Source organism: Plodia interpunctella, chromosome 11, assembly GCF_027563975.2.
Source record: "Plodia interpunctella isolate USDA-ARS_2022_Savannah chromosome 11, ilPloInte3.2, whole genome shotgun sequence".
NCBI lineage: Eukaryota > Metazoa > Arthropoda > Insecta > Lepidoptera > Pyralidae > Plodia > Plodia interpunctella.
The window spans coordinates 7,457,625-7,472,174 of record NC_071304.1 but is presented as its reverse complement, the minus strand read 5'-3'; the positions used below and the strand labels follow the sequence as shown (position 1 = coordinate 7,472,174).

Here is a 14,550-nt window from a genome sequence, read left to right as displayed (position 1 = left end):
TCATGTCCCCTTCATCATGATCACTCAAAAAGACCGACTTTTTGGAAATAAACTGGGCGTAAACCACGCGTATACCAAGCGTAAACCCATCTTCTGTTTAACCCAACTTATACAATACACATCGCAATAAATGATCATTTGACTTGATTGACTTTTTCACTCAAGTTCTTATTGTCGACCACTAATAATATAATATTTAATATCTAGTTTACAAATATGAAGAAAAATATTTTAACTTTTCGATTCTTTAACTGCACTTTCATCAACTAGGTACCTAGGCATTTGATATGGTAATCGATCGATTGAATGAATCGAAACCATTCACGTCACGTCACTAAACGAGCGGCATAATTTTTTGACAGGTTCTCTTATGACACGCAAGTAGCGCGGCTTATTTTTCTCATTTTATGAAATTAATATAATTTAAGGACTTAATCGTTCAATATTTTAACGAAATTTATTCAACAACGTAAGAAATGTAAGTATTTTTTATAAATTTAACACTTGGTTTCTTTAAATTCGGTAGTTGAAACTTGGTCACTCAAAATGTTAAGAAATTAGGTAGGTAGTTATCTACATACATTTCGATGAAAAATAATAATATGTTAATTCCTTAGTTTACGAGCTTTAAAAACACTTGCTTGCTAACTTTCTAGTTTTTCATGGAACTTTGCCTTATATATGCACGTGGCGTGTGGTCTATTGTTATTTGATTCATTGTGTAGGGTACCATTGACCGTTAGTTTTCGTCATGCTGTCGTACAAATTGAGTCAATGATATTCGGTCTGGCCTTTAGAATTAGACATGAAATAGTATACTAAAAAAGTGCACATATCTAAAATTCGTGTTGCTAATGCAAATTTTTGTTGCACACCTGTCATAATTCTTACCCTTACAGATATTTTCATAATGGGTGTAATTTCCCATAGAAACAGTGATTTAGCAAATTATTTTTATTCTACTATTTCCATTTATCATAGCATTTCATAAAAAATATGCAACTTTAGATGGCAGAGGTACCAGAAGTGACAACATCGTCTGCCACTGAGCTGTTGGCTACTGGCCGCAGACATCTCGCAGTGAGAGACTACACAGCGGCCGCGGAGTCCCTTAGTCTTGCATGTGAGCAGCTCGCGCAGGAATATGGGGAGCAAGGGGACCAGTGTGCTGAAGCTTATTTTTGGTATGTTTTATTATGAATGAATTTATTTATCAGATATTACACAGTTAATGTATATTAGTATAAATAACTGTTAGTAAAATTAATTCAATATCAATATAAAAAAATAATAATAATTAGTCAAATCTCAATTAATTATATAATCTATACATATAATAAAATAGTAAATATATTTTGTCTATACATGTAGTATTTTTGACTGAAATGGATAGTCATTCTGTATGTATTATCACACTTATCTCTAAAAGTACTGATCTAATTTACTTAAAACTTTCACCAACTGCTTTGTTTTAACTCAGCAAAACATTTAAAGTTTGTTTCATCAAAATCGGTTCATTGAAAAAAAAAAGTTATCGTCAATTCCTGAGGGCATTTAAGTAGGTGAAGCCTTAAACAGCTATTTATTACAATATATTAATATAATAATTATTCAAATATGGATTTTATCCCAAATTACAAAGTATTTGCCCAAAATGGAGTCATGGGAACTGCTGTTGGATTCATGCTGCATAAAAAGGCCAAGTTGTGCATATCATTCATGTTTCTTACTAAATTCATAAAATGAGTGGTAACAGTACCACAGTCAGACGGGTTGTAGGTTTGATTCCCTTTATTCTCACAACCTTGATGAATTCCAATGTCTACTATAGGTATGGCAAAGCTCTGTTAGGGCTATCTCGTGAAGAGAGTGGTGTGTTGGGAGATGCTGTACCAGGTGCTAATACTGAGGATGGTGATAATGAAGGTAAATATTTATTATGATATCAAAGTAATAAACTATTTTTCTGGATTCTCTTTTTTGCATGTATAATACTATTAAAATTTACTGTTAAGTTCATGTGTATATGTCTATTGCCATTAGATTGCGGTGTTCGTAAAAGTCCCAAGCAAGCAATTTACTTTATCAATTTACATACTTCTCATTATCACAGAACAAGAGGACGAAAATGGAGAAACAGAAGCTGAGAAGGCTGAAGAAAATGGAGACACTGAGAAGAACGAACCAGAATCAACAACCAAGGAAGATGAGCCTGGAAGCAGCACTGCAGAAGCGCAATCTAGTGTAGAACCAGTAAGAAAACTGTTGAATGTTTATATGAAAATGAATTTTAAGACAGGTTTTATATAATTTTCGTCTTGGTATTTTATTATTTTCATTATAAATCAATAAACCAAGCTACTCCATTCCACGTCTAGCTGTCAAATCAAATACTTTTTATGAGTATCAAAAATAAAAAAATATAAGCAGCTTGTATGACAGTAATATCTTGTGATGATACAATTTTAGAGTCAGAAAGCATTTCTATTATTCTTTAATCAGAACTTAAAAATATGAAATTCCATAATTAATTAAATGATGAATTAAATAATATAACATTTGAATAGATCTATCTTATGCATTTTATTTTTGACCTAGTCAAATAGCCAGTTGAAATATATTTTTAGGGCACAACCACAAATGGCGATGAAGGCGGAGATGAAGAAGAAAATCAAGATGGTGAAGACAACTTGCAGCTCGCCTGGGAGATGCTGGGTAAGATGATTTTTTTTTGTATATCGATAATATCATAGCCATGTCAATGGACTGACAACTAAGGAGTGGTGTATGTGACATACACGAGAGTTGCCTTAGAATAGGACAATTTGTGTATGTCCTACGAGGTGACTAAAGCGGCATAGCCTTGTCAGCTGACAGGCAACAATAGCAGTCCCAAGGAGGGTTGATGACGACGTGGCTGAAGGACGTTTATGCATTCACAGCCGAATCGTAACCTTTCACCCTTGTGTACGGTTCGGGTTATTGGAAGTAGATGAGGATTTTACTTTGTACAGTCAACAGCACATTAATCTACCCAAATTTAATGCAAACTCGCTACTATTACCGCGCCATAGAGGGTAACTTGATATATGCTTTTATCTGTACCTATATAAACGAGCAAGAGAAGTGGCAAATTAATTATATTTTTTATTAATAACGACTTTGAAGCTGCCACAGAGAATGATCTAAGAAATCTTGTTTGGGTTCAACGCCAAATATTTCTTCCTTCCACAATTGTCTGTTTCCTGTCATACCTTTAATCTTTTCTTCTTCATAAATCCAAATTCATCAAACAATTCACACTTTCAGGAAAAACTTTCAACATTGCCTGTTATAGACACATCAGTTGCATTTTAAACTTTCGCGTTGCGTTTCACCTGTCCATTAATTATTCAATAAATAAACAACGTACTGTATATAAATATAATATGTACATTTGGTGTAGAATTGGCGCGCATAATATTCGACAGCCGCGTAACGAAGTGCGGCGACGCGGCGGCGCGCGCGCAGCTGGCGGACGCGCACCTGGCGCTGGGGGAGGTGGCGCTCGAGAGCGAGACCTACGACAAGGCTGTGCTGGACATGCGTGAGTGATACTATGTCACTACATGTGTAATCAATCAATCAATCAATCAATCAATCAATCAATCAATCAATCAATCAATCAATCAATCAATCAATCAATCAATCAATCAATCAATCAATCAATCAATCAATCCCACTTTACACTATCCTATTATCATAATATTAAGAATGCAAAGTTTGTAAGGATGTATGTTTGTTACTCTTTCACGCTAAATGTACTGGACGGATTGTTACGAAATTTTGGTACATTGGTAGAATAACCTGGATTAACATACAAAGTATTTTTATGCCGAAGGTACGCGATTCTCGTTAGACCAAAGTTGACAGATATACAAAAAACGTACATATTGTTGGCTTTCCAACATATTGATGATTGATTGACGATGAATTGTTTTGTGTTTTCTCTTTTCAGAGAGATGCCTCGAGATCCAGAAAGAGTTGTATCGCAGTGACGACAGGAGGATAGCTGAAACTCATTATCAAATTGGTGAGATATTGATTGGTCGCTTGTTCATTTTGTTATCCATATTTATGTTATGTTAAGTGTGAAAGTAATAGAATTGATGTGATTTTTTTGCGTAGAAATAGTTACAACTATTTCTACACAGAGACCTTAGTTGCAAAGCTGTCATATATTTTTATACACTTTTTATTGATCAAAATCTATGTACTGTGACCATTGTATAATGAAAAAATAACACGATATTTAGATGACAAAGTATATTTTGTCTCTCTCTCTCTGAGCGTGTTACCGGTTATTTCCTTAGCCGTTGAATGTCGGAGCCCAAGTTCCGCTACAGAGTATAGTTTATATGAACATACAATTAGATTACTTCCAAATCATTCAACATTTTATATTTTAATTTCAGGCCTAGCAAATTACCTCGCATCGAACTTCGAAGAAGCCATAACTCACTTCAAAAACGCCGCGAACATTCTAGAATCCCGCATCAAGACATTGGAGAACCCAGCGGCGGCCAGCGAAGACGTCACCGTCAAGAAATATTCCTCTGCAGACCCACATTATTCGATCGAAGGAGAAATCAAAGAGTTAAAGGACCTACTGCCCCAAATTCAAGAGAAAATCCAGGATATGATGGATTACAAAGCGGAGGTAAGGCCGTGCTCTTGTGTTGAAGAGACTAGGAAAATGTTGCGGGGAATGATGTTGAAGGAAAAGACGCGTTGTCAGGTTGACTGCCAAGCGTGATTATAAAATTATATCGTTTTTAAACCACCTGGGATGTTAATATCTCTAATTTATCATTGATTCGATTATAAACATACGCTTTTGATAGACTTTTCGTGAATACTCATTGATTTAAGTGAAAATAATCTCAAGACTGCAATTTTTTACTCTTCTACATTCCACTAATTAGGTTTAACTTTAGAAGTTCCTAAATCAAATGCCAAATTCAGTATTTCATTGTGATATATTCGATTGGATAAGATGTTTTTACCATTTTGTGGTCGATAGAATTTAGTGCCTTAGAATCTCATAGATGTAAGTTTTGGACTGTTCTTTTTTCAAATCTTGTCATAGTTATTAAGTTTTCACAAGGCCATTTTTGTATTGTGTTTTAATAATTGAAATAAAGCTGTTCGAAATTATGTTGTGTTGTGATTTCAGCGGAAACCCAATGCATTAATGGCCATGTGATATTTTATATGAGGTTTTGTTAGATCATGGCCATTGATGTAAGATTTATTTATTTTATAACACATAAGGTACCTGGAGTACTTGCCATATACAATAATTTAGCTCATGATTCAAATTTCTTACACTGTACTTTGTAGAATATAACTTGACTCATATTAAAGCAGGATGAACTGATACATTCCAAATGAGTGCGACAGAGAAAGATGGATTAGTTTCATACTATTTGACATCTGTCATTATAATCAAGTTATACTTTACAAAGTATAGTTATTACATTTCATAAATCAATAATTGAATAATTGTACGAATTATAGTCCAATAATTGAACTATAATTCGTACTTTTACTGTGAAAGTTATATCATGCTCTCAAGAACTAGCAAATCTTCATGAAATATAATATTAGAGCAAGATACCTATAGGTTATCTATCACATGGGCTTCTTTTTTACTTTTTGACGCAGAACGTACACAATATGCATTTTAAATGTATATTGTGGCCAGTGGCCAGGAGGATATTAACAACATGAAAGGTCATTGTCCTTTAACTCGCCCTTGATTTTTGACATTATCTTTGAACTTTGACCTTGACCATTAATTTTGTTAATATCGTTCATCGCTTTGTATCAACATGATTTTGAAAAACCAACAATGTACAGCCAAAAGTACATTTACCAAATCGTTGCAAATTCGATCCTATTGCCACTGCATAATGATCCATGCAAGGTACTTGACATGCCATATTTCGTAAAGTCATGATCGGTAACGGTATTTGGCATACATCGATATAGAATTCTATATCAATGCGTATCAAAAATTTCTTATCGAGTGAATTATGGCTAACACTGGTGTCGAATTTTAATCAAGGAAAAGTTTCAGACATACTACTACCTACCGCCATCTAGTGGCAAGTAGTCGCATAACCTAGTAGATAAGTTTCCTCACATGTTTTCCTTCACTTCAAAATTACTTATGTTTATAGATTACTATAGATCGTTATAAAAGTTATAAATGTTGTTATGTCAGTTATGAGGATTCTAACTTTATGATATGACGCAACTGGATCACTAACGCTTCAAAAATTAAAAAAGTGTAATCTCTTTGTAGACAATCAAGAGAGTTCGAGAAGCCCTCGGCGCGACCAACGGCGACGGGCCTTCTCTGTCATCATCGTCATCATCATCCCACAGCAACGGCGCCGGCGCCAGCTCCTCGTCATCTTCAGCCAAACCCGCCGCGGACATCTCCCACCTCATCAAGAGAAAAAGGAAGTCGAGCGAAAATGATGCTGAGTCGTCAGCACCTAAGAGGATCAATACGTGAAATCGTTTTTTTTTTTTTTAATTTAGACTAGGGATCTGTCAGGAGAGTTGTTTTTAAAATTTGAGCATGTACCGTGTTCTTATTTATTTTGTTGAAAAATTTGGATTACATCACTAAGTAATTAAGTAATATTTTGTTAATTTGTTTTGAAAAATATCTGATCAAATTATAAGTGACATGTAATGGGAAACTGATTTTCTATAATTTTTGCATAATAGAATAGGTATTAGCGAACAAATTGCTCGCTGATTAAATCATCCAACGATCATTTTTTAGTAGCAAATCACAGTCGTAAATATAGTTCATAAATAATAATTTCTTGACAAGAGTATTATTTTATGAGGATAGACTATAATTTACAATAATAAATAACTGCTTACTGACCAGAATTAGAGCAAGCTACGAAGCATTTCTACATAGCATCGAAATTATAATTAGAGGACAAATAATTTTATCTAAATAAATTTCTCATAGGTTTATTAGTAGTCCTGTTGTAGGTACCTAGTATGTAAGTAACAAACTAGTAAACGTTTTAGTGGTTTTAAAAATAAAAAAATACACCCCAGTTAATGTTACTTTATGTTGTAATTTAATTGTAAGTTACTACGTTTAGTCGTTTAATAAAAAATAATTTCTTATAGTTTTTTTTTCTATTATTTCCATAAATCCCTGATAATTGCGTTACATCTTTAAAATATTTTTTACTTATTATCCTTCACTTCAATTTTTCGCTAAAACGAATGTAACATTTACTTTATTTTTGTGATTTGTTTATTACGTCCAATTTATCTTACAGTTAAGATCTTATTAGAAACTTCTAGTAAGATCTTAACTGTACCTATATCAAATATCAATGACATACACATAATACGTGTTTTATCAATATTAGCTGATTGAGCTTATTTTTTAAGAGTGAGTATATTTTAGACTGGATAAAACTCTAATTTCATAGCAAGTCATGATAATGCGTGAAGAATTAGTTGGGATTTAGAAATTTTCGTTTCAGCTTTTACACAAATAAGATGAAAACTAATATTTGACATGTTTAATAAGAAACAAAAATAAAAGATACATTATAAAATAGTAAATGCGATTATTGCGAGATATATCTTAAAACATCGTAGACTTTAAACACTAATCAATAATGACCATTCATTTTGTATACATTGCACGATTAAACTTTCACCACCGCCTTTCCTAGATTTTCGCCCGCCAACATGCCAATGAAAGCGTCAAACACATGGTCATAACCCTCTGTGATATGTTCTCTAGCCTTCAGCTGTCCGACTTTGATCCATTCAATCAATTGTTTGAACGCTTCCGGCCATCGCTCCGTCCAACGCGACACAAGGAACCCTTCCACCTTCAGCTGCTTGAACACCAACGAAGGCTGAATAATAGTCGCTTTAGGCAATTTGTTCACATCATCATTATATGAACTAATCGACCCACATACAGAGACCCTTCCGAACAAATTAATTTGACTTATAATCACGCTACTCAGCTCTCCCCCGACATTGTCAAAGTAACAGTCCACTCCTTTAGGAGCAGCCTCTTGAAGTTCTTTGAGGACATCAGCGGTTTTATAGTTGATAGCTTTGTCGAAACCCAATTCTTTTTCAAGCCATTGCACTTTATCGTCGGAACCAGCGAATCCTATTACTTTGCAACCTTTGATTTTAGCGATCTGGCCAACTAGTGACCCGACTGCTCCTGCCGCACCAGAGACTACGACTGTCTCTCCAGCTTTTGGCTTGCAGATCTCTAAAAAGCCGAAATATGCCGTAGCTCCTGGCATTCCAACGGCGCCGACTCCCAAAGACTCTGATAAACCTTGCAAATCCGGCAGCTTGTATATAATATCAGTCATGTTTGTGGTTACCGCTGGAGTAGTGATAAAATAGTCTTTCCACCCTTTGTGAGTAACAACTTTAGTGCCAATTGGATAATCGTCATTTTTACTGTCCTCTACTTTTCCTACTTGGAAGCCAAATTGGTCGTACGGGACGCCGATTTGGGTGTTGTAAGCCCTTTGGTAGGGGTCCACACTGATCCACTCTGCCTTGACTAGAATTTCCCCGTCTTTTAACGGAGGGAGTTCTTCTTCAACGAGTTTGAAGTCTTCTCGTTTTGGCACACCTTTGAAGTGGTTCAAGACAACTTGCTTCCTTGCTTTTACCATAATTGTTACTTGTTGTTGTTCGACAAAAGATGGTCTGTAATAAATATAAAGATAATATGTACTAAAATACTATATAGGTACCTAAATAGGTACATACCTATTTAGGTTTATCCATAGATAAAGGTATAAATAATATCCGGGGTTTATTAGATTATTGTGTTGAGGTAAGTATTTTTATGCGTAGGTATTAAGGTATTGGATAGTTAGTTTTAAAATCATACCTACGTGGTCAGTTAGTGGTGGTCATACAGTCGCGGGTAATGTTTACAAAACAGAACTCAACATGTGGATTGTTGGCACAATTTATCTTCCGTTTGAACAGAATACTGTACTATAAATAGCTATCTAAAAATGTATCATCAATGACATTCATAACCCGATATAACAGACAACGTCGTTTATACAAGAAACTCCACTTCAACCTACGACTTCAACCCATGAATGATATACAGATCAACTCAATTAGGTAATGGGTAAATTTTTAATTCTCAACGAACCAACTTATTGGTCCATTGATTATTGACGCGTCGCTATTGGCTAGTGATTGACTTCACTCTGATGTGGTCTGTAATATATACATTTCGAAATATATAAAAATGTTTACATAACAGTTATTAAATGTAATTAAGAGTTATTAATAATAAAACGCGAAAGTCAAAAAATACCTGAGTTATACCTAGGTAGGTATCTGAGTTTACTGGTACCTATAGTCATTTTATATCTAAGTACCAATATATTTCGGTACAAAAATATTTTCAGTTGTTTTGATATTTCCAGTAATATGCGATCGTTTTTATTTCCTTTAACAATTTTCATTAAATAAAATGTGTTAAAACTTACATACTTACTTACCTGTAGATTGTAATCCCAAGAGAATGAGAATGACCGGCTAGAAAACAAGACTTGCCGGTATTTATGCCTTTCACAAACACGATGTTGTTTGTCCAATCCAATTATCCAATAATCGTGATTGAATGAATGAATAAAACTTGGAACAATCCGGTCATCACATCATTGCCATTCGCTCGACTGTGCCTGATGACCACGTGACTGAATGTTAGCCGTGTCAAAGCAGATATTTGGAGGGAAATTTAAATGTCATTAATAATTTGTTCAAAGTTTGTTGAACGTTGTCCACACAAAAAAAAAATGTATGTAGAAAGTGCATAGCAAAAAAATCGGTCAAGTGCGAGTTGGACTCGCGCACCGAGGGTTTTTATTTTCAGAGGGTCAAAATTTTGAAGATTCGGCTGTGATTTTATAACCTAACTTTAAGAATTTTCGCACTTGACCGATTTTTTTACATTTCTCCATATTTCCAAAGAAGCGGTTTTAATCGTGAAATATAAAAATAGTAAATTAACAATTTTATTTTCCTTTCACAGGCTTGACTTGCCTTAGACAATACAAGAGTAACATAAGAGCTAATTTTGTAATGAATCATTAATATTATATACCTAAGTAAAACTACACAGGAGTATTTTTTAAGTTTTATTTTATTGTCGCTCAAATAACATCACAACACGGGATTTTTACAAAAGACAACCTGTTGCTTGACATAGGTTTTGTGATACCTATATATTTAAAAATCTTTTTTATTATAATGAAAGAAAATATACATCCAATTTAAACTTTTACAACAGCTTTCCCGATATTTTCTCCTTTCAGCATTCCAATAAATGCATCGAACACCTTATCGAATCCTTCGATTATGTGTTCAGGAGCCTTCAACTTTCCACTTTTTATCAACTTCACTAGTTCCCCGAAGGCCTCATGCCAGCGCTCAAACCAGTCCCAGATGATAAAGCCTTCTACTTTCAACGTCTTGAACAATACAGCAGGTTGCAATAGCGTAGCTTTCGGTAGATCACCAGGCTTCGAATTATAAGAGCTAATACTTCCAACAATTACGACTCTTCCACTTGTATTCATCTGATAAATTACCGTAGGTACTACTCAATTCTCCACCAACGTTATCGTAATATATGTCAACACCTCCTGGCGCTGCCTCCAAAAGAGCGTTGGCGATATTGACAGTTTTATAATTGTAAGCCTTGTCAAACCCTAGCTCTTTCTCCAGCCATTCTACTTTTCGATCAGACCCAGCAAATCCTATTACTTTACAGCCTTTGATTTTGGCTATCTGTCCTACCAATGATCCCACTGCTCCTGCTGCGCCGGACACGACGACAGTTTCTCCTGGTTTAGGTTTACCTATTTCCAAGAAAGAAAGATAGGCTGTCGCTCCTGGCATGCCAACGGCACCCACGGCTAATGAGGGTGACAGTCCTTGTAGGTCAGGAAGCGCATATCTTCTGTGTTCCTTGCCAAGTATAGGAGCGCTCATGTTTACGACGCTATAGTCACACCATCCTCTGTGTGTGACTACTCTAGAGCCAACAGGATGCTTCGGATCTCTCGATTCTTGCACGACGCCGACTTGGAAGCTGAACTGGTCGTACGGCAGTTGAAGTGTGGGATTGTAAGCCCTCTGGTACGGATCCACACTAATCCACTCCGCTTTGACAAGGATCTCCCCGTCTTTTAAAGGGGGAAGCACTTCTTTGACGAGCTCATAGTCGCTGAGTTTGGGATCGCCCTGGAAATATTTCTTGACGACATATTTTTGTCCCACCACCATCTTCGTAACGTTAATCTAAAAATTAAGATTTTCTTGTCATCGATAGGCATATCATCAATCTAAACAGTAGTAAATACCAGAATGTAGTTTTTAAATGGTTGCTTTTACTTTAAATATCAAAGTTTAAGATAAATGAAATAAATAAATAAACACAGTATTTATACTACAACAGTTGTCCGCAGCTCCATTACAGTAGTCTATTTCGTCATTTTCATCAAAATCGTTCCATCACTTTAGCCATGACCGCGTGACTTTGAGAATGTAATCTTTTAAAATTAGAAATACTTATCAAATAATCGCTAAGTAGGTACGGTAAATAAGCTTCTAGTGGATTCGAATTTATAACAATGTTTATTGATGGAAATGCACACCTACAAAACTAAAAAAAGGCATTTGTTTAGCTTTCTACGATTAGGGTCTGTAGATAAAATTTGAAAAAAAAAAATCATACCTTTTGCTCTGTTTAACTAGATAATTATTGCAATTCTTTGTGTTGTTTTAACAATTTTGTTATTTATAACCACACAATTTTTATCGGAGTGTTTAGTAGCCCGAGTTTTATTTATAAATAAATCAAATACTCACCGGCACAGATTATATAGGTACTTAACAAACGTGTTATCTCCGACGCCTGCTACACGAATACTACTTATCATGCATGTAAAATTATGCTCATTCATGGTCTACCTAATTATTGTGTGTATTGTAAAACGTTATTCACCTACTACGTTATTTAGCGTAGGTATTACGCTTCGTATGTCTTGGAATTGCGCAAAGTTGTTGTTGTTAAGCGATCATAAGTTTTTTACCAAAATGTCATTTGCATGACACAAGCTTTTATTGTTGTCAGAGAGATGTTATTGTATTCAATGTGTGACAAAAAGACACATGTCCGTGCAGTAAACCAATGAGGACTTCTCACGTCTGGAGCCGTTCCTGGGTGCAACATCTTGTCATGCTTATCATAATACTTGATTGTCGTCAAAATTAAACGTGTGTACAAATTTCAGCTCAATCGGTTGAAGATATCTGCTTCAAACTTTACACATTTATTTTAATACAAATTGCAATGAATTGAAAGTTTTATTTAATTACGGTTGGACCTATCAGATTAACCTATCTTGTTGTATTTATAATGTCGTCCTACCGTGTTACACACCCACTTATCATTATAAAATAATTCAATCCGTTATGAATTTGATAAAGCAAACATTCCAGCTAGTATATTAGTAAATACATTTTATTATAGAGATCGCTTTAGTTCCATTCGATTGTCCGTTTCATTTAAGGTCCTAAAACATGTATCCCAATTATTTTAAAATAATATTATGTTTTCTCCAAACCAAATACAACACACGACATTATATGATGAATATGCAACTTATTTGTGGAGTGGCATCCGAGATAAGACATTTTCCACTGTATATATAATCATAGCGCTGATATATATTTTAATACCTATCCAAGTGCAGCACTTTTTGTAAGTGAATAGGTGTAATATTTTTTTGACATTCAGAAAAGAAAATTAAAGGTTTCCTCGCTTCAAATCATTCTAAGGGGTAAGACGAAACAAATTTGTACATATATAGTAGGTAAATATTATTGTTTGTTTGTTTGAATAAGTATACATATACTTACCTGGTATAGGCTATTACAGAATAGAAAATTTCAAAAGCGAACTCACGGGCCTCATCTTTTTAACCTTCTGATATTTACTGGTGTTTTGGATAAAGTTTATCTACTAGCTGCGCCCAGTAGGAATTTCGAGTTAAAAAGTAGGTACTTACCCTATTGTGTTATTCCAGATTATATTTTAGCCGTGTACCAAATTTCATAACAATCCGTCCAGTATAGTTTGCATGAAAGTGTAAAAAACACAAAATATGCAGACATACATCCTCACAAACTTTTGTATTTATAATATTAGTAGGATATTTATGTACAATATGATCTATTATAGATAAGGGATAAACTCGAATCTGAGACAACTTTTGACTAAGTAACGTTTTATTACAATTTTATTCCAGTCAAGATGGTGGTGACACGGAAATATGTAGTCAAGAAATACTTCCAAGGAGTGCCCAAACTAAGCGACTATGAGGTCGTAGAAGAAGAGCTTCCTCCTCTAAAAGATGGCGAGATTCTCGTCAAAGCAGAATGGATTAGTGTCGATCCGTACCTCTGGATTAACAATTCAAATCGCCAACTGCCATATGACCAGTTCAGCTTTCAAGTGGGCGTTGTTAAAGAATCTAAAGACCCGAAGTATCCTGTCGGCTCTAGAGTGGTCACACATAGAGGATGGTGTACATACAGCATCATAAACATGAGCATTATTCCTACAGGTAGATCAGATAAACAATATGCTCTTCCAGACTTAAAAGGATTGCCGCTGTCATTAGCTGTGGGGGCAATCGGCATGCCAGGAGTCTCAGCCTATCTAGCCTTCATGGAAATAGGAAAACCTAAACCCGGAGATACAGTCGTTGTATCCGGGGCAGCAGGAGCTATTGGAACTATAGTAGGGCAACTAGCCAAAATTAAGGGCTGTAGAGTGATCGGGTTTGCCGGAACTGATCGAAAAGTAGCATGGCTAGAGAAAGAGCTAGGGTTTGACAAGGCGTACAATTATAAGACTACCGATATTGCTAAAGTCCTTTCGGAAGCAGCGCCTGGAGGCGTTGATATATATTACGACAACGTTGGTGGAGAATTAAGTAGTACTGTCATGTACCAGATGAACAACGGTGGACGGGTTGTGATTGTTGGAAGTATTAGCTCTTATTCTAGTTTGAAGCTTGATGAACTACCGAAAGTTACGGTATTGCAACCAGCTATTGTGTTCAAATCATTAAAAGTAGAAGGATTTATTGTCTGGGACTGGTTCTCGCGTTGGCATGAGGCATTTGAGGATATAATTAAGCTAATAAAAAGCGGACAGTTGAAGGCTCCAGAACACGTAACTGAAGGATTCGATAATCTGTTTGATGCATTCATTGGAATGCTGCACGGCGAAAACTTTGGAAAAGCCGTAGTTAAAGTTTAAGTTTTTAGATTTTAGTGAAAATATATTTAGATTGTAAGATTAACATTATTGTGTATTCTGTAATTATGACTAATTTATTCAATAAAGCCTAGAGTACATAAGTAGACTTGCAGTTT

At 35.1% G+C, this 14,550-nt stretch overlaps 3 protein-coding genes and 1 pseudogene across 6 annotated transcripts; 2 read left to right on the top strand and 2 right to left on the bottom strand.

The window, feature by feature from the left end:
* The first annotated feature begins 341 nt into the window (after window positions 1-341).
* On the top strand, window positions 342-7,205 carry Nasp (Nuclear autoantigenic sperm protein). The gene is made up of 9 exons (XM_053751525.1): window positions 342-478; window positions 1,009-1,184; window positions 1,832-1,926; window positions 2,114-2,253; window positions 2,628-2,715; window positions 3,446-3,586; window positions 3,998-4,072; window positions 4,455-4,699; window positions 6,350-7,205. Exons 2-9 carry the CDS (start codon window positions 1,009-1,011, stop codon window positions 6,563-6,565), a joined length of 1,176 nt encoding a protein of 391 aa, XP_053607500.1. The 5' UTR covers window positions 342-478; the 3' UTR covers window positions 6,566-7,205.
* A 390-nt stretch (window positions 7,206-7,595) lies between these two features.
* LOC128673578 (prostaglandin reductase 1-like) lies at window positions 7,596-9,753 on the bottom strand. 3 transcript variants are annotated; one of them, XM_053751526.1, is made up of 2 exons: window positions 9,600-9,753; window positions 7,596-8,781 (listed from the first exon to the last, which is right to left on the bottom strand). In XM_053751526.1, the coding sequence occupies exon 2, from the start codon at window positions 8,745-8,747 to the stop codon at window positions 7,740-7,742; it is 1,008 nt and encodes a 335-aa protein (XP_053607501.1). In that variant the 5' UTR covers window positions 8,748-8,781; window positions 9,600-9,753; the 3' UTR covers window positions 7,596-7,739. The 3 variants fall into 3 exon arrangements, with proteins under 3 accessions (XP_053607501.1, XP_053607502.1, XP_053607503.1); XM_053751527.2 differs by lacking the exon at window positions 9,600-9,753 and adding an exon at window positions 8,969-9,257; XM_053751528.2 differs by lacking the exon at window positions 9,600-9,753 and adding an exon at window positions 8,973-9,257.
* Window positions 9,754-10,225: 472 nt separating this feature from the next.
* On the bottom strand, window positions 10,226-12,052 carry LOC128673577 (prostaglandin reductase 1-like; annotated as a pseudogene).
* Window positions 12,053-12,835: 783 nt separating this feature from the next.
* On the top strand, window positions 12,836-14,540 carry LOC128673543 (prostaglandin reductase 1-like). Of its 2 annotated transcripts, none has more exons than XM_053751461.1 (2): window positions 12,836-12,947; window positions 13,416-14,540. In XM_053751461.1, exon 2 carries the CDS (start codon window positions 13,421-13,423, stop codon window positions 14,432-14,434), a length of 1,014 nt encoding a protein of 337 aa, XP_053607436.1. In that variant the 5' UTR covers window positions 12,836-12,947; window positions 13,416-13,420; the 3' UTR covers window positions 14,435-14,540. The 2 variants fall into 2 exon arrangements, with proteins under 2 accessions (XP_053607436.1, XP_053607437.1); XM_053751462.2 differs by having other exon boundaries at window positions 12,839-12,980.
* Window positions 14,541-14,550: the final 10 nt, after the last annotated feature.

What these genes read in the sequence shown, in the direction of transcription:
- Nasp (XM_053751525.1), top strand. Translation starts at nt 1,009, where the DNA reads ATGGCAGAGGTACCAGAAGTGACAACATCGTCTGCCACTGAGCTGTTG. An exon ending in TGTGCTGAAGCTTATTTTTG is followed by an intron (nt 1,185 to 1,831) that starts GTATGTTTTATT and finishes TGTCTACTATAG; the next exon opens with GTATGGCAAAGCTCTGTTAG. An exon ending in TGATGGATTACAAAGCGGAG is followed by an intron (nt 4,700 to 6,349) that starts GTAAGGCCGTGC and finishes ATCTCTTTGTAG; the next exon opens with ACAATCAAGAGAGTTCGAGA.
- LOC128673578 (XM_053751526.1), bottom strand. Translation starts at nt 8,747, where the DNA reads ATGGTAAAAGCAAGGAAGCAAGTTGTCTTGAACCACTTCAAAGGTGTG.
- LOC128673543 (XM_053751461.1), top strand. Translation starts at nt 13,421, where the DNA reads ATGGTGGTGACACGGAAATATGTAGTCAAGAAATACTTCCAAGGAGTG.